Here is a 27209-nt window from a genome sequence, read left to right as displayed (position 1 = left end):
GCATTCTGATACCTTCTTTTTCATTCGTTGCAATAAACGTTTATCAGGACCCACAGAATTGATTTCACAGTCAACTTATGGGTCTCTGCTGGATGTCTAGAAAACCTTCTAGATCCCTTTCTGTCCTGAGAATTCACTTACCAACATCATAACAATTCCACTGAGCTGGATGAGGGAGAGCCCTGATGGAAAGGGGAAAGGAGAGCAGGATTCCTGTGCCTATTCTTTCTGTATACAGATCTTTAATGATGCATCTACACTTGCCCGTAGTGCAGAGCTTTGTGAGAATCAAGTAAGTTATAATATAGATGAAAGAACTTTTAAAAGTAGTCAAGTCATCTGACTTTTCTTCTGCTCCACGTAGCTGTGTTCACTTGGAGTGATCGTTTAAGTTCTCTGGAACCCATTTCTTCATCCTCAAAATGAGGGATTTGATCCAGATCACCTCCAAGGCCCTAACCTAGCCTCATGGGGTATAATTCTATTATAAAAAGCTCTTTGTAAACAGTACCCTATGGGACTCTGAAATAGTATGATTATGATCACGATGCTGCTGATTATTCTTTATATTGTGTTAAAAAGCCCCTGAAGGAATTTTTGGAAGATTGACATTAACTAAAGGAGAAAAGACTCAATTTGGGTGAAGTAATCAGGCTATTTTTGAGTAGCAGCATCATGAAGTTGATAAGTTAAAAAGGTTCGTCTTCGTCTTTAAAATGGTCAAAAAAACTTTTGACGTTTACAAGTAGAAAAATGCCTGCTCAAAATATCCTATTTATGTCCAGACAGCAAAATTATAGGGACCAACATTTCCCCTCAAGTGTATGGCTTATACTCATTTCCTTATCCATTTATTAGGGAGCACCAGGAAAAGGAGCTTAAATATCTAGGGTAGGTTGATTTCTCTAGGTGCCAAAATGCTGGCTAAGACTTAATTATATTGATACATGTGTTTCTGTTGTTTCTAAATAATACCTATCTTTATTTAGATGACCCTGAAATATAATATTACCTCTGTGGAGGTGGGTGGCAATTAGTGTGGCCTCGCCTCGTCTAGGATGGGGAAACTGCAGCGCAGAAGAATTAAATGCTTTGCCCTCGGGTCATCTGATGAGTCAAGAAGAAAGATGCAGGCTTGGTGCTGGCGAGTCCTGCCCCTACCCACTGCTTGTAGGACTGCATGCCCAGTCGCTTGCCAGACTGTGTATACGCGGAGAACAAGTTGCCTGCCTAGAAGCAGCACGTCCTTTCTATTGTCTTCAGTTTAATAAGGTACCAAATGGCTAAGACATTGGAATTCTTACATATATCCTAAAATCAACTCTTATTGGGTTGTTTTACCTTTTCCCATCATTTACTCATCTTCAAGTCTTTATAGACGTGAATCCTCATCATCCCACCACAGCTTCAGTGAATTTATTTGGATTCTTAGCATCTCAGAACACGCATGGGGCCTAGCTCCAGCATCAGCCCAGGAACGCACCAGGTCTGGTTCATACCGACGGCGCCCAGCCCTCCACTTCAACACAGTGCCTCCTTACCAGAGAGGGAAAACGTTCTCATTCTTTTTTCTTTTCTTTCAAAAATATTGTGTTCGGGGATTACGCTTATGCATTTAATTACTTTTGAAAAAGTTTTTTCTTTCAATTTTGAACTTCCCTCTAAGGGCTCTTCATCCATTTGCACTGAGAGGGGCTCCCGGTAATTAATGCTTTAGGAAGGGGGTTTCGAGGACGTGCTGGTCTGCGGCTCCTTTCCTGTGGGCTCAGAGGGTAAAAAACAACAGAGGAGGCCTCCAAAACAAGCAAGGGCTCTCTCCCCGGGGCACCTCACCTGCTTTTTTGTACCACTCAGCCCTTTACCATGGGGGAGGTTCCTCGTGGTTTCTGAGCCGTTTCACAAAGTGATCAATCACCAAATCAAATGTGACACGGATTGTGATCTCCCAGGAAAATTCTGAGTGGTTTTTAAAGAAAGAATCACAAAAGGACAAATACCTCTACAGGGCTGTTTCCTTCATAAAATAAATCCGTCATGGATCTTATCCTTGGAAAAACACACACAGGGCCCCAAGTGTGCAATGGCTAAATGGCTGCAACCGTAACATTTCCTTTTGAAAAATGGCCCTTCCCTCTGTCCTGACTGTAAAGGAACCATTAAAACTCAAAGCGCATTTCCCCTAACAGCTGACACCCCCAGCAAGGAACGGCGTCGTGGGCGCCCAGGAACCAAAATGTCCCCACTCATAATAAACAACGGCTCGTGCCCGGGCTTTTCACACTTGTTTTTCCAAGTCTTGGCTGCCAGAGGCGGAGTTGTAATTCCTGAGGTCGCTCGACTTCAGGAGGGGCGAGGTGTGCATTGTAACGACATCGACTACTCAGGAACTCTTTCGGCAGGGGTAGCTTAACGATTAACTTTCTCGAGTTTCTGCGACCAGAACTGTTTCAGTGAAAAGCGTGATTGGAAACTTGTGCAGGCGGGAGACCGCAGCGCGCCCGCGCTTTCAACAGGCGATTTGTTCTCCTGTCTGCGGCTCATTTCCATGCAAAGAGCCTGACATCAGAGCACCTTTTGTTGCTAAACGCTTTCTTTAGTTAGCGTCGAGGGGAGAGTCATGTGGAGCTGGAAGAGCTCATTTTGAAGAGAGGGGGCCCGGGGAGTTCCCTCTAAGTTCCAGAGCCACCGCGGTCACCCTGCGGGGCCCTGCCCAGACTTGCTGGGAGAAATGGGCCGCGTGCCTTAGTGAGTCGGTCCCCGTCACAGGAAGAAACGCCTTTGCAGCGGGTGGCCTTGCTTCTGGGCTGCCAGGATTCCCCGCCGTAAAACTCGGTGGTGCGAACTTTGCCTCCTGCTACCCTGTTGCCGAGCCGCGCTGGGAAAGTTTTTGGACTTGTCAGTCGCGCGGCCCGCTGCCACCTAGAGCCGAGGTGCGGGCGCCTGCCGGGGACCCCCAGCCGGGTCGGAGGCCGGGGCCGCGGGGGATGCGGCGCGGGGGCGCGGCTCGGTGACGCGGCGGGCGTGGACCGGCGCCGGGGGCCGGGCGCGCGCTGCTGCGGGGCCAGGGCGCCCCGGGGACCCGGCCATGGAGGAGGACGCGGGAGCTGCCGGCCCGGCGCCCGAGCCCGAGCCCCAGCCCGAGCCGCAGCCCGAGCCGCAGCCCGAACCCCAGCCCGCGCCGGAGCCCGAGGCGGGCACTGGCATGTCCGAGGCGTTCTCCCGGCTCTGGACCGACGTGATGGGCATCCTGGTGAGTTACCTGGAGCAGCCGAGGCGCGGGGCGGGCGGGTCGCGGGCCCGCGGATCAGCGCAGCCCCCCGGCGACCCCGGGCTCCCTTCGCGCTCGCCAACTCGGCAAGCCCACTCCTCCGAGTCGTCCTTCTCGGGGGCTGTAGTTCTTAGGAGGTTCAATACACTCGATTTAGGGTTTCAGACCCTAATTAAAAAATAACCAGCCACAGAGCACATCAAAGATATATCTATACCTATTTCTGTATTAAACAACCAGGTATGATATCCGACAGTTCAATCTGGGACACCTGCTGAGAAGTTGGTGTGTAAAAGGCTTGGAAAGAGTCCTTCAAAGACTAGATGTAAATAAATGGTATTTGGCCGATGAGCTTCACAGTGGGACTTGGGAAGAGGCTGATGTTACTGATGTTTACCTCGTCACCATTTGCTCTCTGACCAGGAGAGGAAAACAATTACCTCCTTGCTAAGAACCACAAAGAGTTTACTTTGTTTGTTTGCGGTTTTTCAGCTTGTAGAATTACAGGGTGTTTGTTGTTATGTGTTTGGAACCAAAAACAATAGGACTTATTTTGCTAAATCTGTATTGTCATGTATTTTGAAATGTCCAGTAACTAAAACCGCCCATGGATTTGGCATAATTTCCAAAAAATAGTTCTTAGGCATCGAAGATGAAGCGTTAACTTACTCGAGGTTCAGTGCCTTGAGGAATTAGTAGGTTTGGTTTGGTGGAGCTGTAGGTAGGCAGACTGCAATCAGATGGGTGCGGATTATTACAGACAGACATCTTAATCCACATATAAAAAGTCAATTTTAATTTAAAGATTTGAAACTGGCAATGATGTAGATCATTGGAAAGGCTCTAGATTTACTTGGAGATCTTTAATTTTTTTAGTAGAAGGAAGTGTAGTTTTTAGAAAGAAACACTCATTTGGGAATGATGAAACCATCTTTATAGCACAGTAATTATAAGCTCTTGGGCTTTGGAGTGAGTTATTCAAAGCCCAGGCATTGACTGACTACATGACCTTGGCCAAGGTAGCCAACCCCACTGATGTTCTGTTCCATCACTTGAAAAGTGAGGCAATAAGATTTGTTTCTTAGGTTTTCTGAAATTTAGCTAAGTCGATAAATAGCTAGTTCTCAGTGCACTGGTATGTAGTAGGTGCTTAGCAAATGATAGCTCTCTCTTTTTTTCCCTTGCAAATAGTTCTGTGCCTCATCTTTCCAGACATCCTAAAGCCGCAGTTATTCCATTTGCAGGTGTCCATTGGTGCACATAATTATTTCTGTACAGAGAGCTGGGGAAGGTTGGTCAAAGATTACTATCTGCTTTTCTTACTCTATGATATTTTAAAAAACGTTTGTTTAAAAAATGTTAAACTTAGACTTTTTGCCTTTTCTGAGCATTACTGATGAATATGGGCCTTCAGTGAAATTCCAGAAAACCTAATGAACATATAAAAGTTGTGGTGATAGGTTTTTAAGTTCATCAAGCAAGAAGCTTATCATGTTATTTCTTGCTTAGGTCTCAGTCTGTAAATTTTCAGTCACTGAGAAAATTGGTTTGATAATGTCACATTGCATCCCTTACTAGGGTATGGGCTAGGGAGGGAAGGGTTAGAGGGACTCACTGAAATGGAAATGTGGGCACTTTCTGAACATTTGCCTTCCTTTCCCTGGCAGATTCCAGCGCTGCTGGGTCAGTTGTAGCAGTGTTCTTTGGCTGAGTTAAGAGATGGGGTGGGGCTCTGGAAGCCCAAACCTGTTTATTCAAAGAGCAGATGCAGGAGAAAAGAAAATATGTGTTTCTTACAGAGCTAGTAGTTCGATGTGAGGCTGAAAGAATGTAAAAATTGTCCCAAGCAGGTAATTCTCACGTATGCTTTCCCATCTTTAACACAGTCTCATTTTCCTCATCTCTGGGCATCAAGGGTGCTCCTTAGGAAAATGCAGATGAAGAAGACACAGGTTACCTCTCCTTTGTCCATGCCTGTAAGAAGTGAAAGGTGAAAAGGGTCTTTATTCTGCTTTTAGAAAGCTGTCATCCAAGTATTTGTAAGAAACTATATCTTAGAAACTATAGATCGACACAAAACTGACAGTTGACTTTTTTTCTGAGATAGAAGATACCATTTCCTTCATTTTGTATTTAAAATACGGGATTTTGCAATCGTCTGTCAGCCTAGATTGGTGAAGTGACTTGATCAATGGCCCTTATGCATTGTTAGCAGCGATGCCAGACTGCACCCCAGTTCCCTGACCCCGCCAGTCAGGAGCCTGATGCCATGATGCTCCGGAGTTAACTCTCCCGCATCAACTTGGTAGAAATTATTTTAGGCAAATGCTATTTGGATGATTGTTTTTCAACACTGAACTTCAGGAGGGAAGCAGAAGTAGTAGGGGAATTATACATCCAACATCATACTTAGCCAATTTCAGGGAACAGATGCTACTTTATTTTTTAGATTCTTCTTAGTGTAAAAAATAAACTTCAAAGCCTATTAGGTTAAAGCTTTTCAAAGTGAATGAGCACAGCTCCCCTTTTCCGATGGTCCAGAACCGTGAGAGGCACTGGGCCTCCATCCCCTGCAGATTTTGTTGGTTCTAACCCAGGGAAGGGTGTTGCCCAGAGGCATTGATCTCAGTAAATACAGTATAGGTGAGCTCATTAGGACATATTTTGCATTTAAATTAATTCAGCCCTGCATGGTTCAGCACCAACTAGTTGCTTTTAGGTAATTGTTAACAAATTGCTTATTTAGAGAAGTAATATAATTTATGGCTTGCAAAATGTTTGAGCATGCTGGAATGAATAAATGTCTAGTAAGTGAATATGTAAATAGATACAGAATTAAGAGAAAATGAGTTTACAAAAACACTGTCGGTTGTGAGGGAGGGCCTGGAAGGCAGTGGTCAGTATTTTACTAATTTTCTACCTCTAGGGCTTGGGACTTACAGGGTGCTGAGAACAGGATTTCATTGACTAAAAACGGAAAAAAGTGTGTACTCTCAAATGCAGAAGCCACTTCAAAATACAGTTCTATAAAGACTCATGCACTGGCTATAATGGGGTGCATTTATCAAGACTTTAATAAACTTTGCTCGTGCTGAAGCTACCACTTGGACAGTCTCATCATGCAAACTCAAATCCTGGCGCTTCCACTGAAAACGTAATGGCAAATTGCGAAATGTTTGTAAACCCTAAGCAATTAAACCGTGGCCTTCTTGTGAAATGTACTTTTCTGTTCTCTAACTCTGCAACATGTGGTCTGCCTGGGTTTTCAAAGCCTGTCACCTTTTGCGATGACATGGTTAGACTTCTGTCGAGAAGTGCAGAAGAAGTTAGAATTCTGTGGGATTTTACTCCTTTATCTTTACTCCATGGTTGCAGAAAAAACATTCCTTTGTGGGGGAGGGTGTTTTTTTTTTAAAGTAGGAATTACTGAAGTTGTTAGATGTGGTAGATTGTATTTTCAGCACTGAGTATCCCTTTGGTAGATTGTGATGGTTCTTAAATTTTTCCTTCAGAATTTGAGGACCTAAAGCAGAGACAGGCCTTTCAAGCTACTTGTTTGCTGGGAATGGAGAGGAAGGGAGTTAATAAATGACTATTGTTTGCAGGATCCTGCAAGATGCACCTCCCCCAAACCTTACATTTCCCTGCTATGTTCCTACAATTTACACCCCTTTCCTAGCACTGCTTAGAAAATAGCCATTGTGTAGATAAACTCAACACAGAGGACCTTCCCCTACTCTTAATTCCTATGCAAGCTACAGAAAAGAATGTAGTAGGTTTATCTGTTAAGTTTCTCTTTACGTTAACTGTTAGGTTTATTTTGTCTTGCTATTTAATGATGTCCTTGAAAGATCCTCCTTTGCTTTGTAGTTTTAGGCAAAACGTGGGGGAGGGGAGATGTCCGTGAGATCCCTAGGTGGCTTTTAAAATGCAAACTCCTTTGTAAGGACTAAGATGTAATTTACATATTCTCTGGGTGGTGTCTTATGTTAAACCTATCAGCTAAAGACTTAATTTTAGGTCTTGGAATCTGAGAGTCAGCCCCCATTTCAAATATTCTGACTTCATCCTCATTCTGTGTTCCTGTTGGCCAGCTGAAAGCCAGTGGCTTCTATAAGTAGAGTAGTTGCTGGATGACGTAGGGGAGGCACTGACTGAAGAGACCTTGGAAGTGAGCCCTCAAACTCCCTCTTTTAGAGAGAAGGAATGGAGGGCACCAGGTACCGAGAGTAGGGACCGGAACTCAGGCCTCCTGATTTTCAATTATTTGTCAAAGACAAAGTTAAGTCCTATCATTCTGGCTGGGGTGGGTAACCTTTTGCTATTCAAAAAGGCCCCTGCACTAAAGTGACCGTTCATGCTCCACCATCTCTTCCTGCCCTGCTTTCATTTGTCACTCTCTACCTTGTAGCCCCTTGCTCTTCCATCTATCTTGTTCATGCATCCTTGTTCATCACCATCTACTCCAGCAACTGATGATAGAGGTGCAGCTGTGTGGGGCTGGGGGCAGTCCCCGCAGTGGCTTCTCACTGGCGCCTACAGGGTGATTCCAGCTACCTGAGTACTGGTACCTACCTCAGTGATCCGTACTTTCCCATCTTCGTTCCCCTTGGCTCTGCCCAGAAGGCATTGAGTCCAGTGCTGCTCAGGGCCTTTCCCATCCTTACCTCCCTTGGTCCTCTCACTGTGGTCAGTAAGCATTATTGTCTCTTGCATGTTCTGAATCGCACAGATAGTTAGCAGAGGAGCTGGGATTTGGATCATGAGTTATTTCCCAGAAGTTAACTCCTAGCAATTTATAGTTCATTCTTTCAAATCTCTATCGAGACATCTATTGACTGTCAATCTTTTTGCTTAAGCTATTGAGTTAAGTACTAGTTCCACATGTCCCCTGGCTTCCAGAAAGTTCTCTGTAGGAAAAACAGCATCCACCGTCCCTCCCATGAACACCAGTCTCATGGTGCAGTGTGCACATCACTCCAGGGAGGCAGGAGCACAAAGCTGGGGGAGGGGACAGCAGTGGGGGTGCAGGAAGTCCAGTTCTTAGGAATGTCTTTCAGTTTGGGCCCTGGCAGTCAGTAGACTTTCCTGAGAGGTATTCTCCAGTGAGGGTTAAGGAGGAAAGAAGGAAGGGCCTTCTGGGCAGAGCCAAGGGGAATGAAGATGGGAAAGTACAGATCACTGAGGTAGGTACCAGTACTCAGGTAGCTGGAATCACCCTGTAGGCGCCAGTGAGAAGCCATTGCAGAATTTTAAACTGGCATGTGACATGATCACTTTTTAGAAATGTAACTTTTATGGGCAATGAGTTGGTGATGAATTTGAAGGAGACTATGTTAGTGATCCAGGCAAGAGAAGATGAGAGCTTGGACTAAATGTTTATGAAACGTATCAGTTTATCTATCATCTGGCTTCCATCAGTCCCAATATTTACTCAATATCTATAAGTAATCAGGGAACTTACTTTTGATCAGTCCTTTTAAGCTATATCTGCCCCCTATTTATTAATTTAGTAATGAGATCCAAAAATGGTGGGTGTGTTCCTCGTTAACTTTGCTCCAGCCAGCTAGCTGTCTAGTGTCCCACCTTTTGTTCCATAAGGTGTTTCACTGGATAGCGTTAATTCTTTATGAGTGGAGATGCTTCATAGAGATACCTAGCTTATACTTTTTTCTTGCATATCAAGTCATGTAATAGAGACGACTCCAGCATGGAGCCTGGAGACCCAGGCATTAGGGTATCAGAGACTTGGAAGACAAAAGCTTGACAGTGAGATAGTTCTTCCTCTCTGTAATCAGTATTCTTTCTTTTCTGAAGGGATCTCCTATTGTCTTTCACCTTTCTACACTGATGAAAACATGAATGCAGTTGGGTTTATAATGAATACCCTGTAGACTTTTATTCTGTGTGTCCACGGAGATACACTGCAGCTCTCCTTACTGCCTGTGATGCAGATTCGACTCACGGTTGATTTTGGTGATTCATCCATTGTTTGTTTGGTTTTATAGCAAGTAGTGAGTGAGGAAGGTCCAGTGTGTCTATACATCACTCTGTGCCTGGTTGTGGCTTCATTTTCTGTCCCAGAATGCAGAATTAAAAGTGGAAGAAAAATAAATGCATGTAATTGTAATTTTAATTAAAAGTGTCATTGAAGGGCAGAAAGAAAAAAAAAAAACACCTTAGTATGTATCCTGAGCCCTAGTTACTTTAAAAATATATTCGAGTTAATTTTAGGCATTTAAATACTCTTACCTAAGACTTGATATCAACCAACACATTTTTCACAGTAGAGCTAAAAAAAAGAGTTTACATGCTTTTTTGGGCACTTTTAAAAATAAGAATGTTTCAATATTAAAGTTATTAAGAAGAAAGGAATATTCTAGCTTAAGAATAAGTATTTCGTTGTAGGCTTACATCCATTTTCAGAGGATTTTAAAAGCCTCACTTGTAAGATGAACCATTAACAATTTTACAAATGCCCTTGTTTGGAAATGCAATGAAAGATGGTTTTCTAGGACATTAGTCCACCGTCTTCTCAATCTCCTGGCTTTCTGAATAAAGCTGTTATTCCTTGCCCCTCCCCCCAAAAAACAACAAGAACAACAACGAGATACCTCTACACACTGTAACAATGGCCAAAATCTGGAATGCTGACAACACCAAATGCTGAAGAGGATGTGGAGCAATAGGAACTCTTATTCTTTACTGATGAGAATGAAAACTGCTACAGCCACTTTGGAAGACAGTTTGGTGATTTCTTACAAAACAAAAACCATATTCTTACCATCCAGTCCAGCAGTTGCACTCCTTAGTATTTACCCAAAGTGAAAACTTATGTCCACACAAAAACCTGCATATAGCTGCTTTATTCATAATTGCCCAAACTTGGAAGCAACCAAGATGTCTTTCACTGGCTGAATGGACAAATAAGGTGTGGTGGAATATTATTTACTGCTAAAAACAAATGAGTTATCAAGTCATCAAAAGATATGGAGGAATCTTAAGTGCATGTTACTAACTGAAAGAAGCCAATCTGAAAGGGATTTTTATTCTGATTGTGTGTGTATATATATATATTCTATACTTATATATATATATATGACATTTTTGAAAGGCAAAACCATGGAGACATTGAAAAGATCAGTGGTTGCTAGGGCTTGGTGGGGATGGGGAGGGAGGAACAGATGGTGCACAGAAGGTTTTTGTTAACAGTGGATCGATACATGAACAAGACCAAGAATGAACCGGAATGTAAACTTTGGATTCAGGGTGATTATGATGTGACAATGTAAGTTCATCAGTTGTAACAAACGTACTACTCTGGTGAATACAGTGGTTATATTTCAACACCACTAAGCAATTCTCAAATTTTCAGTGGACACTGACTGTGTCTCCCACAAATTTAATTCAAGTCCGACACTGTCTTCTGGTGTCAGATCCCCCAGGTTAAGGGCTCAATCCCAAAGACCGCCCCTCTTTCAGATGCCAGTGGCAAGCCTGGATTGTTACCTGTGCTTCTGACTAACTGGCTATAAATCAGAGGTTCTCACAACCCCCCTTTAGGGTCCATTAATTTGCTAGAGCGGCTCACAGAACTCAGGACACCAATTTACTAACTAGATTAACCAGTTTACTTACTAGATGACCAGTTTATTATAAAGAGATATAACTCAGTAATAGCCAGATGGAAGATTTGCATAAGGCAAGGGGCAAGGAGCTTCCGTGTTCTCTGGGGTATCATTTTCCCTGAATCTCCACATGTTCAGCAGTCTGGAAGCTCTCCGAACTCTGTCCTTTTAGGTTTTTATGGAGGCTTCATTACGCAGGTGTGGTTGATTAAGTCTTTGCCTTTGGTAATTGAACTCAACCTCTCAGCCCTTCTTCCCTCCAAGGAAGGGAGGGTTGAGACTGAAAGTTCCTACCCTTTGATATCTTGGTCTTCCTGGTGACCACGTCTTGAGGCTACAGTGGAGTCCCACCCTAAGTCACCTCATTAGCATAAACTCTGGTGAGCTCTAAAGGGTCTCCTAATGAATGACAACAAAAGACACTCCAATCACTCCAAGTTCTGAGAGTTAGGAACCTTGTACCAGGCCTGAGAGGAAGACCCAGTGTGTATTTCTCACAAGTCACAGTATCGCAGTGGGGGATACTCATAATGAGGGAGGCTAACCATGCATAGCGGTAGGAGATACATTGGACATCTCTGTACTTTCCCTAGGTGTCAATCTTAAACTGCTAAAAAGTAAAATCTTAATAAGAAAATAATTAAAAATTTTTGTTTTAATCAAAAGAGTAGCAGAATGAGAACATTTAGAAACAACAACAAAAATAAACATCTCTTAGAAAACTGAAAGATTGCTTTGTAGGGAAGTTAAGCACAAAGGAAGCAGTTCAGACTGGCTTCAGATCCTGGCTTCTACCTTTACTGGGTATGTGACCTGGGCGAGTTCCTTGGCCATTCATTCGGTGCCTTGGTTTCCTCAGTAAAATGAGGATGATAGGTACTCGCATCTTTGGGTCTGGTAAGATAAATTAAATCACTAGAACTATGCATGGCATATGGTAAGTAGATCATAAGTGTTTGTTATTATTAGCTGTTGGTAGTTAAATCTCCTTTAGCTGGAATGTGAATTAATTTCCTTTCACTCTCATCTTTAAATGGAGGGATAATCTGATTCCATATGTTCAAATTAGGATTGATATTAACTGTTGATTTGATCTACGTCAAATGTGCTTTTCAGAACATGCAATTTAAAAGTAAGTGCATAAATTGCTTCAAAGTTTTAGCTTCAGGTTTCATGTTAGGAAATGGGTTTTTAAAGAGGATGTATAGATGGGGAGGGTATAGCTCAGTGGTAGAGTCCATGCTCAGCATGCATGAGGTCCTGGGTTCAATCCTCAGCGCCTCCATTTAAAAAAATAAATAAATAAACCAAATTAACATCCCACCCTGAAACAAAACAAACAAACAAAAAAGAGAGACTTTATAAAACTTGTGAATAGGCAGGGTTTTTTGGAGACAAGATAATTGTAATGAAAACATATTTTCAGTTTAAATGGTGTCCAGATTGCTATTGTCAGTTTTCTTGTGATTAAATAGCACAATAATATGAGATCTTTTTAATAGTTGACTTCTTAGACACATGTAAAATACTGAAAGCATCCGCTTAACTAATGATTTTATTTTTTGAGTGCTGGACTCATGTGAATATGTACTAAATCTTTTTTCATTACCTTGAACCTTTTTGTGAAATATTTTCCTAGGGTTTTTATTGAATTAACCACTGTTTCTGTCAGGCTTGCTAAATTATTCTGTATCTTTGCATCTTAATTAGGAATCTTTCTTCAGTCTCCAATTGAGAATTTATAAAAGCATCATATGGTAGTATCTCCATCAGAGCCCAAAGCAACCTGCAAACACATGTCAGAGTGAATATATCAGGCGAACGTGGTAACCACTACGCTGCAAAAACTACCATCATGTCAGTGTGAAGATGATAGAAAATGGGGCTGCTCTGGTTTGAGGGAGAAGTACAAGTTTGTAATACATATGCCACTGAAATACATTTCCATTTGGGGGTAACTTCATTATGCATCTGTAGAAAACCTGAAGGAATTTGAAATCTTTGGGAAAGTCTGTAAAGACCTAGAATACTTTATGCTGGAAAGATAAAACATTTCATTTTTAAAGCTTATTTTATCGTGAATTAAAGTTTTATTGAAAGCTTGCCGCAAAATATAGCCTTAGGACAAAGTCTCCTGGGGAAAGGTCATTACTGCCTCTGCTTCTACTTAGGTAGCATGTGGTGTCCAGGTGGTGATTTAATGAAAGCCCCTTGGAACACTGATGCATGGTAGTGATTTGTCCTGATTAGGATATTATGAAACTGAGGCTATGTGATGAGCATTAAAGTAAATAGGTGTCAAATGATTCATAAAAGATACATGAAAAATGCAGTAAAATCCATATGATGTAGCTTTAGGGTTAGCAAAGAACTATGGATTCTTTCAACAGGACAGAATTTATCAAAGAACTCTTCAGCTTGTCACCCCACTGACGGACTGCACATTCCAGAGCTGGTGTCTTTAGGAATCAGGATATCTTCCATGATGGAAGAGCTTCCATAGAAACTGGAGGGGAAGCAAATAGAACCAGTACACTCCCTAAACATCAAGAGATTTTTAACAAGTCACATCCCTTACTCTAAGAAGTGCTGCTCTAGAGATTAGATGATAATACTTCCATTGATATGTAATTCCTTGCACTTTATAGTGTGTCTTCACATGCATTGACTGGTTTAATGCTCTTATAGCTGCAAGAAACTCAATCTTGTTGGCAGCCAAAATTCTCTAGCCTGGTGAGTAATCTAGGGTTCCTGGTGTCCTTTTCAAACACACTGACATTTCATTGCCCATATTTCCATACCCATAATTCAACGATTTCTGGTTGATTTTGGCTTCTGCAGATTCTAGACTTCTTAAGTTCATCTGTTTTATCTGTGAAATAGAGGTGAAACACTGAAGTTATATCTTTGCATGTATTTTCAAATGCCTCTGGAAGTAGACCAGACCCAGCCACAAGTGGGCTCTGCTATTTGAGCAGAGTTTGGGGGTAAAGCCAGAAAGTTTTCCACCCAGGCTGCCTGGTCCCTAGGGTCCCTGTAGATGCCACAGTGTGGTTCAGTGTGACAAACACTCAAGACTTGGCAGGCTCACCTCTTCCAAGGAGGCAGAGAGAAACAAACATCTGGTATCGCATCGTCACCAGCTTGCCACAAATTCTAGAACAGCTGAACTTTAGTTCTCATGACTTCCAATTTGTCCTTCTTACTGTGGAAAACAGGAAGGTTCACTTTCACAACACTGGGAAAGGCAAGCTCTATTGTTGTCACCCAAAAAGTTTTTCAACAGTTTGGGTTTATGATATTAGGTTTACCTTGAAAAAAAAAAAAAAAGACACACAAACCTACTGTTTGTACTGTGGACTTACTTGCAGACAAGTTTATGGGTTTTCTGTTTCAAGTCCTTACATATAAAGAAGAAAATCCAGGGCAAGAGTTGCTCCAGGGCTCTAGGTTATAGATGGTTCCAGAGGATCAGCTAAAGACCAAGTGAACAAGCCAAAAAAGCAAGACTGCTTTAAATCCTGAATTTGCTAGTAAGGTCAAGATAAGCAAGTACCGAATTATGCAATGTAGTTGGCAGTGAGGATGGACGAGGCTCCAAATGTTATTTTGGTAGAAAAATGACTTAGCAAACTAAGTGAGGGGTGGGGGTAGTGACACACTGCCTTCTGTTGCCCCCAACGGTCTAAATCCAAACAAGCTTTATTAATGCAGAGAAAAGCATGCTGGTGTTGCTGCCGTGCCTTGGATGTGGCTGGTAGTCACTGCCTTACTGCTAGGGACACAGCCAACACTCTGAAGTATCTTTTGAAACTAAGGATGACCACCTTTTTTCTTTTAAATTGGAGCCACTGCTCCTTAGATCATTAGCAGTCAATTAATTGGTCCTTTGGCTTCTGGTTTTCTAACGCTTTTTGTATCTGTTGTCCTTTTTGGACTTGTATTTTTAAAAATACAATCATATATTCTTTGTGGCAATGTAGGGAGAGTGTGCAGGGTCGAATCAAAATTTTTTTCCTGCTAAGCAAAGGAACTTAGAAATTCAGTCGTCAGCAGATTCTTTGGAGGACTTCCTTTCCTGATTCCTACACAGCCCTACATTCCACACTTCCTTGAAGCTTCAGAGCTCAGTGGGTAGAAAAAAGAATATTCGACAGTTTACTGCCCAGTCAACTGTTGTAATTATTTTTTTTTCTCATGGAATTTGGAGGTTATGCTTTTGTGATGGTTGGAATATTCTTTGAAACTTGGTTGCCATGAAGACATGTTTATAAAGCCATTTTGAGCAAAGATTCTGTGGGGCAGAAAGATAATAGTAATAATAACAATATTTTTGGCAGCTGGTGTTGATTGACCATGTATTATGTGCCAAACACTGTACTCTTTCCATTTGTTTTTCTCTTTTCGTTGTCCCTGTGAGGTGGTGGTACAGGTTGAATTGTATCCCCAAAAAGAAGACGTATGAATGTCTTAACCCTCAGTCTGAAACAGAGCAGGATCCTGGGGGGGGTCCTCCCTGGTACAAATCTTTCCCACGTCCCCCATTTCTTGTTTGTAGGAAATAGGCTTCATTCAGCCTCCCCGAACTTCCCTGAGTTCCAAAGGGCAGATTCAAACTGTTGCTATTCAGAGGAGGGAGGGAATGCAGAAATGAGGAGTTAGAGTTGAGAAAAAATAGTGTAGCGTTGCGGCAGAGTCCTGGTTCCTCCTCAAGGAATATACATAACAATTCCTTCGAGTTCTTGTATTGGAACTGAGGCCCCCACCCAGGTGCAGGATGGCAACAGCTGGCTGAGCGCAAGATTCCTGGAGCCCTGCCTTGTTACCTCACCACCAACCAATCAGAAGAAAGTCACCCTGCAGCCCTCACCCCAAGTTTTGCCTATAACAGCTGCTCCCCAAAACCATCCGGCAGTAAGGGTTTTTCACGTGTGAGCTACTTGTTCTCCTCGCATGACTCTGCAATAAAGTTTTCTCTGCTCCAAACTCCCGACGGTTTTGGCTTGTTTGGCTTCATTGTGCATCATGAACTTTTTGTTCAGTAATAAGTCTTAATTTCAGAATGCAACCTTATTTGGAAATAGGATCCTTGTAGGTTTAGTCAGGTAAAGATGAGGTTGGGGGACAGGGTATAGCTCAGTGGTAGAGCGTGTGCTTGGCATACACGAGGTCCTGGGTTCAATCCCCAGTGCCTCCATAAACAAACAAACAAACAAACAAACAAACCAAGCTAATTACCTCCCCTGTCTCCCCCAAAAAACAATTAGACAAGGACACAGACAATACACAGAAGAGAAATTACAAAAAAAAAAAAAAAGTTAAGATGAGGTTGTTAGAGTGGCCCGTAATCCAAAGTGGGGAGATTTGGACCCGGACACAGGCATACACAGAGGGAAGATGACGTGAAGACTTGGCTTTATGAAGATGGAGGATTAGAGCAGTGAATGGCAAACCATCACCCGCTAGGGAGAGGCGAGGAAGCACTCCTGCAGGTTTCAGAGGGAGCATGGCTCTGCTGCAACCGTGATTTTGAACTTCTAGCCTCTAGAACTGTGAGACAATAAATTTCTGTTTTAAGCCACCTAGTTTTTGATACTTTGGAATATAGCAGCCCTAGAAAACTGATACAAGTGGGTTTTTGGTACCTCCTTTCTACAAGGGAAGCAGCTGTAGGGAAAAGGAGGAAAGTATAAAGAAAGCAGAACTTTTCCAGTCACGGCACTGTGCGTGGGCCAGCGCCTTGACCAGCAAGAAAGCAGCGAGCTGCAGTGAGAACCTGACCACGGCTGCACTGACCCCTGTGCTGCAAATGCCTGTCTGTTGATCGGGAATGGGTGGGTTCCGCCAGTGATGAGGACGACAGAGTCCTCTGTTCCATCCTCAAGTGCTGGGAAGTGACAGGAGAGACAGAGACAGGGAAGTGCAGTTAGTTTCCTTGGTGAAGGTCCAGCATTTCTCATCTGATGAGATGAGGAATGAAGTGGACTTGGGAAAGGGGAGACATTGCTTTGTGTCCCATCTTGCCACCCAGAGAAGCCCTCAGCCCAGTGCCGATGGCTTTTCCCTCTTCTGCTCACCACTGTCATTACTGTGTATGTACAGAGAGAGAGGAAAGTGAGCAGAGTGTGGGGGCAGGCGACGAGGAAATGGAGACAAGAATACCTTACTTCTTTGTTCTGAAGTGGTGGAATTGAATTAATCCTCCAAAGAGGACATGCTACTTTGCACCCCACCCCCTTCCCCATCTCAACTACTACCCAGAATGGAAGTTGGGAGTGGGTGTAGAGATAAAACAGATAAAGTCCCATTGGTACTAGATTTTTTTGAACTGATTTCTAGGGTCGGGCAAATAAGTTGGGGGTCGGGGGGTGGAGGGTCAGGGACTCTGGCAAAGGGTTTTGAGGGATGGGGCTGCATGTCCCCAAAAGAATGTTGGTGGTGATATCTGTAAGTCTCTGGCTGTCCTATTTCACTTGGCTCATCCTTTGAATTGTCTGCCCTCAGTCCTTCAAATCCAGAAAGGAGATGAATCATGGTAGTCCATAAAGATTATATTAGGAAAAGAGTGATAGAGGTTTCCGAATGAAAATGTTAACCACTGCTCAAAATGTCTCCTGGTACTCCTTTCCTCTGGTAAAGTGAGCCTGTGTAGAATGCCGCAGGTATCTTGGCTATGATGCAAGATCTGGGGAGTCAGTGCTGTACTCCCCTGGACTGCTGAGGGTTAGGAATGAAAGTAAGAGAAGCTATGGAGAAAATGGAAATAATTTATAGTGTTTTATTTTATTCTCTGTGGATTCTTTACTGGACATTTTAATTAAAATCTTATGGGATATTCATCCTAAAAGGTTTGGACCCCAGAATAAATTAATTTTAATCCCCATCATTCGTTCAGAGTAAGTGCTTTCAGAGAACTGTCGTTGTAAAGTACAATAAAAATGGATAGTTAGAAAATTTCCCACATCATCTGTTGCCCATCCTGTTAGTAAGGGACTGCTCCCTATGGTACATTACTGTAAATTACTTTTCCAACTCTAGTTCAATGATTCAAGCCAAAACCTTCGTCACTTCCCTTTGGAGACTATTACACAGCCCAGCAGACATCCTATTAAGAAACTTCTGATTTGCAGAGGAAAAGGAAAATTTTAAGGTTGAGGTTGAGGAAGAAGATGAATCATGGTCCCAAAGAAAGAGGGCCCCAGAGGTTTTTAAAGATGACCCCAAGCTGCCAGCCCTTCCTTTGAAAACATACTCACCAAGGGGCCTTGTAAAGTCCATGTAGTGAGCATGTGGACCAGAGAGCAGTCCCTTAAAAGAATGACAGAGGAATCAGTAATTTGGAATCAAGCTTATCAGTGGGTCAAAAGGGGTGTAGACACCTCATTAATGTAATGTGGGAGTTAAAAATGCACAAGTTGGCTGTCCTGAGCACATTTAGAGTTTATGATTCAACACTGAAGAAGAATGTAAAACCAGAAATTGCTATAGTTGGGAAAGGAAATGACTCAAGGCCAAAAGGAAGATTTCTATTGATGCAAGTTCAAGGTGAGAGTCAGTTCTGGCTGGTGGCTCTATGGTAGACAGGCTTGCTAATAACACAGGGATAGAGTGAGCATTGTTCCCAAGAGTTTTGACAGCAGCAAACATTGCAAAATAGCAACAATGAAACACGAAGTCAAAGACATCAGTACAGGCCCCCCATCCCCCATTCCTCACCCTCACCCTCTATCACCCACCCTCTCATCCAGAAGTTGAGTGTTCCTGAGACTTTGCAGAAGCTGAAACAGTGTAAAGTCAAGAAGCAATTTCCTTAGGTAGGACGTGCTTTACTAGCAGATCCACAAAGTGTAGTTGACCCTTGAACAATGTGGTGGTCAGGGGCTACTGACCGCCACCCCTGAGTCGAAAATTCACAAAAATCTGAGTGCTGCTATCTCTGTCTCGAAAACAAAGAAATTGATGAATGACTCACCCAAGGGCAGGAAGAGGAAACGGTGTGGATAGAATAGGATTCAAACTGTAGTTCTTTGGATTCTGTGCTTTGTGATCTCTAATGGAACACAGACTTTCCCCCACATTTAAAGATCCGTAAAGTGAAAATACCAATGCTATATTTATTGAAAAAAATCCACATGTAAGTGAATCTGCACAGTTCAAACGTGTGTTGTTCAAGGGTCAACTGTAAATCGAGATAAAGCACAGATGCTCAAACACGGTGCAAAGCTATGGCGTCTTGATGGAGACCTGAGTGTGGGTCCCAGGAAGGAGCTTGGCGCTGCTGCTCTCACTGCTCCAGGTGTGCGCGGCAAAACATACCTTGATCTTCATTTAGGCTTTTCACCTTTTTCATAAAAATGAAGATCCTCTTCGGTTTTCTTTGATTAGCAAGAACAGGTACTAGTGTAGGGAAGAGTGGAGTGATGTGAAGCGAATTTTCAAAAAGCGGGGGAGACCCGTATTACAAAAGACTGCACATTCTGTGATCTGCAAGATCCAGGTATCTCACTGTGTCCCATTTTGACTGGGCAAGTTCATGACTGTCATCCTTCACTGTCATGTGATTTACAATTTTGGACTCGTTTTTTATTAGTAGGTCTCTTGACATGGAAAAATCAGTATTTTTCTTCGAACATGCATTAGCACCCACTCTTTGTAACATTCGTTTGACATCTACAGCCCTTAGGAGGCCTATTTGCCATTTTATTTGTTGGATTGAACTCTTACTACCTTTTCATTTTTTAACTGAGACCTGTTGGTGGGGTACAGTGCTCCCTACTTAGATGCTGTCGGTTCTCCTGCTGTAGGGCATGAGGAGGGAGGTCACATTGCGGCTCTCACCCCCAAGCAGTTCTCATTAGGAATTCAAATGCTGTATCCTCACCTTCCTTAAGCACCTTCTACATCTTGCTGCCCCTTGGCCAATGTGGCTCAGCTCAGGGACCTTCAGTGGAAGGAGAGAGGGGGTGGGAAAATAGAGATAAGTTTTGAGGAGGGCACAGTTACCAGAAGGAAAAGGCTATGCTCAGGAAGTTAGTTATAAGGTATAAGCACAAGAAAGTGTTGGAAGGAACAAAGCTTCAGATGGAAAAAGAACAATTTCATGTACTTGGAGGTTTTGTCTGGGCCTGGTGAGGTGATGGTAGGTCTCTAAGTGACTGACTTGAAGTGTCTGGACCCTGTATAAGCTTGACTGGTATTTAGATTTGGGCCAAGGATGGCGCTTTCCTCATTGGATGAGTATTCATCACTTACTAGTTTGACTCAGATTCTGTGCAACAAGGCAGGACATAAACACGTTATATAACCTATATCTGCGGTCTCTTCCGTACAAAACTGTCAACTCTTTGTAGATGGAGTAAGTAATCCTGATTACCGAGGGGCTGGGTTAAAACTGGGTGGTCAGGAAAGGAGCTGGGAATGAGTGGGGGAGAGCACTTCTGAAAGCAGAGGGAACATTAGCTGCATAGGTCCCAAGATGAGAATGACCTTGGTGATTTTCAGGAACAGAGACACGGCCAATAGGGTTATTTCTTAGTGAGCGTTGGAGACTTGAGAGGGTGGGTCAAGCCAGGGTTTTATTTTAAGCATGATTGGAAGCCATTGGAGCATTTAAATGAACTTATATTTTTAAAAGACCACAGACAGTGTTTTGGAAAGTGGATTATAATGAGGTGGTAGTGGGCTGAACCGTGTTGTAGTCCTGGTGTTGGAGTGAAATAGACGTGGAGTCGGTTCTGGAGATAGAGCTTCTGAATTTGGACTGGTTGTTAGCAGGACAGAGAATTGAGGATGACACTTAGGTGTTTTGTCTGATCATCTAAGGAGATTGTTTTGGGTTGTGAGGGTTGGGGTGGGAAATCAAGATAAACGCAATGCCATTAAACTGATTTACAGGGAGAATTTAAAACTGCCCACAGACTGGACTGCCATGACAGGCTCTTTTCCTGTGAGAAAGTCCACTTGGGAAATTTAATTAGGACCAGAAGGGCACGAATTTGAGCAGTCTTGATCACGCTGCCCATGTGTCCTTTTGAGGGGACCAGAACCCTCGCCTCCCCTGGAAGGCAGTGCAGCCCGCACCACAGAGCAGAGGTGCTGGACTCACCATCTCAGTGACAGTGATGTGGGTGTCCTTGCTGGGATGATCGGAAGGGAGCTTAAGGTCACAGCGCGAGTGGATTTCAGAGATGTGTTTGGGAGAAATGATGAAACTTGGCTGCTGATTCTCGGTGTGTATGTGGTTGGGGTGGGGGTGGCAGGCGGGATGAGAGAGTGAGGAGACTGGCCCCAGGCCTGAGGCTCACTGGTGAAAGGGGTGGTTGGTACGTGGTAAGGGAAGTAAAGAAGATGAGTTGACTTCACGTAGGTACACGCTTCAGGTACACACTTCAGCCAACTTTTGAAACCTTCCGCCCAAATCAGTCTTCTCAGTTTTCTTGAAATTTCCGAGGGCACTTGATCAATTAGAAAAGCCCTTTGGCGGGGAGGGTATAGCTCAGTGGTAGAGCGTGTGCCTCGCATGCTGAGGTCCTGGGTTCAATCCCCAATACCTCCCTTAAAAAGTATAAATAAATAAATAAACTTAATTACCTCCCCCCACCAGAAAAGCCCTTCAGTGTTCCTCTACCCCTTTCCATTTTGCACGACCACTTGTTGACTTCTTGTTTTTTCAATTTTATTTTATTATGTTTTATTTATTTTTAAATTTTTTAAGCAGGAGGTAATTTGTTTTATTTATTTATCTATTTAGTTTTTATTTTTAGAGGAAGTACTGGGGATTGAACCCAGGATCTTGCGTGTGCTGAGCACGCCCTCTACCACTTGAGCTATACCCTCCCCCTTGACTTCTAAACTCAGCCGTATTTTCACCTTAACCTCATTGCTCCTCTCAGGAAGTGCAGTGATGAAAAGCTGCACAGTCACTGTTGTAAGATGTCATTTGACTGAAGTCCCCAGTGCTCACTGACCCACGTGGGCAGACAGGACTGTTCACAGCAGTTTGAGGAAACCTTACATCGGACCCTGTGGTGATGGTAGAATCCATGCGTGGAAGAGGGCGGCAGATCCCACCGTCCAGATGATTGCTGATGGCAAAGGGAGGAGCTTTTTTCTGGGGCTGATAGCTCTACTTGGTATAAACAGTAACACACACCGTCTCTGGTACTTAAAAATCTGATTCCAGATAATATTTAAATGAAACATCGTGTTTAAAGGGCTCAGTGGGGGAATAATTGTCAAACTTAATTAAATGCCTCAAAAATCTCAAATACTCTGTGTTACTGTTCCTAAAAATAAAATGCTTTCCAGATAGCGGCATCCTAGGGCTTTGTTTAAACAATTAATTCTCGAATTTTGGTACTTTTTAAGACTAGCTGAGATTTGCTGAGTGCTTATTATGTGACAGGCACCGTGCTAAATGCTGTCTGGGGGTTATTTCTTTTAATCTTTGCACAGTCCTCTGAGATGAGAGGTGGGTACTGTCATTTTCACCTCAGTTTACAAATTAGGTTGTATGAGGTTAAGGACCCATCTGCGTGACTGTACCCGGTAAGGTGGGCAGAGAAGCAGATGGGCCGAGTGGAGAAAAGGAGACAGTTTTCCACAGTGGAGTATAATGAAGAAAAACTCCATCAGGCTCCTTTATTCAGTCTGAATTTATTAAGACACCATAGGAGAAAATGTATATCAAAGTCTTACGTTTAACATTTTGAGTTACCAGAAGGCAGGCACCATTTCATCTTGAGAAGGGGCTGGGCCCCCATGGCCAGGAGACTCTCCTGGTCCCAAGGAGACTTTCTAAGGACAAGCACAAACATGAGGTACGATGTATGGGATTGACGTGAGCAAAGGAGGGGGATGTGGGGAAGGACAGCTTCCTTCCTACTCATTCCCTGTGTTTCCCTTTGTTTTTCTTCTCCAAGTTGTAGTGCAGTGCTCTTGGCATGTTTAGATACACTTACGTGTGGGTGTGTAGCCACCTGGGAGGGATTTTTCTCACTTCAGATTGAAAAACTCTTCATTCAGTCAACTTTTACTGAGTGTCCACCACGTGCCAGGACCCTGGTAAGTCCAGGGGGCACTCCAGGGAGCACAATCCTGACCAAGGAATTTAGAGCCTGAGTAGGCTAGTTCTTGGCTGTAAAGCATTGTGAACTTTGGTCAGGGGACACGCCTTAAGGCTGCATGTCTTTTTGTATTTACTGTAATTATTCTTTCTTAAGCTAAAACATAGGAGAGACGGTCTCCGTCCTTACAGCAATCTTCAGCTGAGGGAAGCCACGCATGTTCTCGACTTGTCTGAGCCCTCACTCAGCCCTGGCTCTTCAGTTGTGCTGCTGCCAGAAAAGGCGTGGAGCAGAGGCCCCGCTTGGGTGTGCAGGACACAGAACAAAATGCGCTGCTCCTGTTTACATCCTCGGGCCGGGCCACCCATTTCTCTGTTGCCGGCAGGATTTCCTCAGGAAGCAGTCCTGGTGGAGGGTGGGCCAGGGCTGACCAGGATGTGATGACACACAGCTCCCTCTTGACGCCACACTGAGCTCAAGCCTGGATTAGTATCTGGGCCCACCCTTCCCAGGCTGTGAGTTTCAAGGCCAGTTCTCCTGCCCAGATTGGGGTAGGGGCCGTTGGGGAGGAGACACTGGATTTCTGCCCCCTGGCACTCAGCTCGTGTGCCCCATTTCGTGCTCCTGCATGCAGTACTGGGGAGAAGAGCTTGGGAGGGGGCACCCCTCAGAGGCCCCCAGGGCAGCTGTGTCAGCATTTCCGAGTCCCAGCTTTTCCCATGGGGCCACGAGCCAGTCACTCAAGGGCCACTGGGTGAGGTGTGAGCCCGGCCTCAGGAAGAGATGATGGATCAAATGATGTGCCAATTTGTTTGGTCTGGCCGAGCATCCAGACATGTGTTTCCTCATCTGTGGGTGAATGAGTGATTCAGCTGTACACCTGTGCAGCTTGGGAGTATGGTTAACTAACACTCACTTTTATTTAGAAATAAAATAGCAGGGGTGCTTTCTGTGGAAGGCCTTAATAGATGGCTTTATAATTTAAATAAGCAGTAAGATTAGCTAAGGTTTGTTACATATCCAAGTGCCGTGAGTCTGTACTGCAGGGATGGTGAAGTCAGGTGTTGGGGTAGAGAGGCATGGGTTGGAAGCCTGGGTCTGCTCTTCATTAGCTATGTGACAGTGGACACATTTGTCACCTTGCTGAGTGTCTGTTCTCATTGGTATTAAACAGCTAGTAAAACCCACATGGTCTTGTATTTTTTAAGTTAAAGAACATACAAGAATACCTAACATGGAATATAGATATACAAATGCTCAACGAATGTTAAATTCTCCCCTGAGTCTCATCTTCAGTCTCCAACACACACACACACACACACACACACACACACACACACACACACACACACACACACACACACACACACACACACACCCTAGATTCTATTTTCAGTTACAAACTTGATCAAACGGAACAAAAGCAAATCATCCTTTTTTTTCTCCCCAAACTAACAACTTTTTCTTGAAGTGTAGTTGATTTGCAATGTTGTGCTAGTTTCAGGTGTACAGCAAAGTGATTCGGTTATACATAAATATATCCATATCTATTCTTTTTCAGATTCTTTTCCATTATAGGTTATTACAAGGTATTGAATATAGTTCCCTATGCTGTACAGTAGGACCTTGTACCAAATCATTTTAAAGCCATCCGTGTGATGTATGAAGCTGCATGCTGTCTCTTATTCTGGAAGATAAGGATTCATTCAGTTGTTGAGCTTTTATTAAACCCCTACCTGTGCTACCTTGTGGCAGGCACTGCACAGCATCACAGAAGCCCTGCACTGTGAGGACGCGTACACTGCCTGGCAGAGCTAGTATGCGTTGGGGAGAGTACTTGAATGTGTGTATGTGAAACAACTAGGAATAAACACATGAAGGTAGAGTGACTACACAAACAGAGAGGGGATACGGAGCAGAGGAGGGACCTGCCTTTAGGTCTGTCTCCCTGGCACAGAAGAGGATAAGGCCATTTTGGAAGCTGGGCTTATCGTGGGTTTCTTGGCTTCTACACATTGTATTTTAACTGTAGTCATACCTGCTTCACGCATTGAAACTGTTCTACCCAGACAAAGGTGATTTCTTTATGATGCAGTAAAATTTTTGAAGCTAGATAACCTAGGGTGGTCATGATATTCCGTAGCATCATGAGCTCCAACGACAATTGTTAATGATGAGAGCCGTCGTGCATTGAGCTCTGGGTGCCAGATGCTGTTCTGAGTGCTCTACGTGGATGATGTCGTTTATTTGGCAGTGTCGTCCTGTGGGCAGGTACCTCGGTCTCCGAGGCACAAATAAATGCAATAACTTGCTTTTTTGAGATCAGAACCTGGGATCTTAAACATTGCGACGTAATAGTTCTTCCCATTCCTTGACAAAAAAGGGAAAGAAACTTCAAACCAAACCAAGAAAAACCTCCATGAAAATAGATAAAATAATTTGTTACTAACTAGCATTTTTCTCTTGTAAATGCAAGGTGGAGGTGAGAAAGGGTATAAGAATAGATCAAGTGATCTCTCAAATACCCACTTCCAGACAAAAGTATTCTGTTGTCTTTTAAGTTTACCTGGGCATCTTTTATTAAAAAAACAAATTATAGAATATAAATAAAATCCATCATATATTAAAAAACAAATTGTGGAATACAAACAAAATCCAGGGCAATTCTAAGAAACAAGTAGGTGATTAACTATCATTGGAGGTTTAAAGGTCATTGTTAAGATTTGGAATCAGGAAGAAATTCATACAGAAGTAGACTGTAGAAAGTTTTGAAATATTCGTCCCAGCAACTGATCCTTGAGTTCTGCATATCTGAACATAGTGGGTTGAAATGTTTTCATCTCAAACTTTTCTTTCCTTGTTTTTCAACAGTGCCATCTTGGTTCTCTCAAATTCTTTCTGTGGTTTGGAGTGATTTAGGGTCTCTTGCTTTTTCAAAAATACCTTCTAACCTAATAAGGTATTCTCATTTGAAGACTGAAACATTTTCGTGTAATAAATAGAATTTTAGAATGAAAAAAGGCTAGTGAAGTATATTGCCAAGTGCCTCAGGCTTGGTATCTTTCCCTTGGTTATTTCTTTGGATGTTGCCGTCAGAGTCCCAGCTTCGTGGAACTAGATTTTTCAGGATTGGCTAATGCTCTTTCTTCCTCCGTGTTTTATACTTTTTATTGGTTTTGTTGCCACAGAGAGGGGATGGGAGAGAAGAGCCTAAACTCACTGGGCTACTGTTTAGGAATAAGTGAAATGTGGTTGAAATTAACTGACTAATACCTTTTTAGACGTTTTCTGAATTATTTCTATCGAAAATCAAATTGGCTTTTCTGCATTTTCACTGTAAACTACATCAGGCTTCTGTGGCCACACTTGTGTGCAGGGAGTTGGGGACAAGACCTGACCTCAGTCTCGACACCAAGCCGGGATGGCCTTACGCGTTCACGGTACTGGCAAAGTAAGGAGAGACAGTAATCGGGGGCAGGAGACCTGCTCACCAGTCTTCCTAATGCACCTGCCTTCTGCATTGATCCAGGAGCCTGGTGACATACCTACAGTTGAGGAACAGTTAATGTTAGTTGCCTTTTGAGAATCTTTATTTCCTGCATTTATGGCCTGGCTTGCCATTGTGGGTCAGAAGGGCTTGTTCCGGAATATTTATTAACAGCCAATTTTCCCTGCTAGTGGTGGTTCAGAGAACTTTCTCTCTAAATGTAATACAAAAAATGATTTGGAGTTATGAAACTAGATCATTTATGAGCCGGATGTACAGAAAGTCTTGAAACAGTCCTCACTCAGTTTTGCAAAATGGAACACTGCGGAGACTTCTTTTGTGATTTGGGAGATGTTGTTTAAATTGCATATTATATAAGGAAGCACAATCACCACGAATTCAGAAACACTGTCATGTAAAAACCTGTTTCCATTGCCACGTCCTTTCATTTTCAAACTTGCACGCTGGAGCCAGTTCTTTAAAAGGCCTGTCTTTGTAAGTGAAAGAGTTTTCCTTTGGTACGGGCTGTTTTGCAATCTTACGCTCACTACATTTGACTTTCTCACATTTATAAAACTAATAAACTACATAAACATAAAAGTGCTGAGTGTTAGAACCTACACATCTTGGCAGTTTGTTTTTAATACACTGATGTAATTAACACCTTGAACTATATATTCTGTTTGTTTCTTTTGAAATCATACAAAGAGAACAGGACGATGCACATACAAAAGGCACCAACATAGTTAATGTTGGCTTTT

General features: G+C 43.1%; 1 protein-coding gene across 3 annotated transcripts in view; it reads left to right on the top strand.

Annotated features, from left to right (window-relative positions):
- The window catches only part of SASH1 (SAM and SH3 domain containing 1), a 217236-nt gene that overhangs the window by 46645 nt on the left and 143382 nt on the right, over positions 1–27209 (top strand). The window contains exon 1 of one of the 3 annotated variants that reach the window (XM_064486596.1): positions 3044–3250. The exons of 1 other annotated variant lie outside the window; for it this stretch is intronic. In XM_064486596.1, the coding sequence (XP_064342666.1) occupies positions 3086–3250 (165 nt within the window). In that variant the 5' untranslated portion in view covers positions 3044–3085. Of the gene's footprint in view, positions 1–3043; positions 3251–27209 lie in introns of those variants that run through there. One more of the 3 variants, XM_031456509.2, reaches the window with a different exon arrangement.

Source organism: Camelus dromedarius, chromosome 6 (assembly GCF_036321535.1).
Source record: "Camelus dromedarius isolate mCamDro1 chromosome 6, mCamDro1.pat, whole genome shotgun sequence".
In the NCBI taxonomy this organism is placed as follows: domain Eukaryota; kingdom Metazoa; phylum Chordata; class Mammalia; order Artiodactyla; family Camelidae; genus Camelus; species Camelus dromedarius.
Note: the sequence above shows the minus strand (reverse complement) of the source record. Positions and strands in the feature narration are given on the sequence as shown.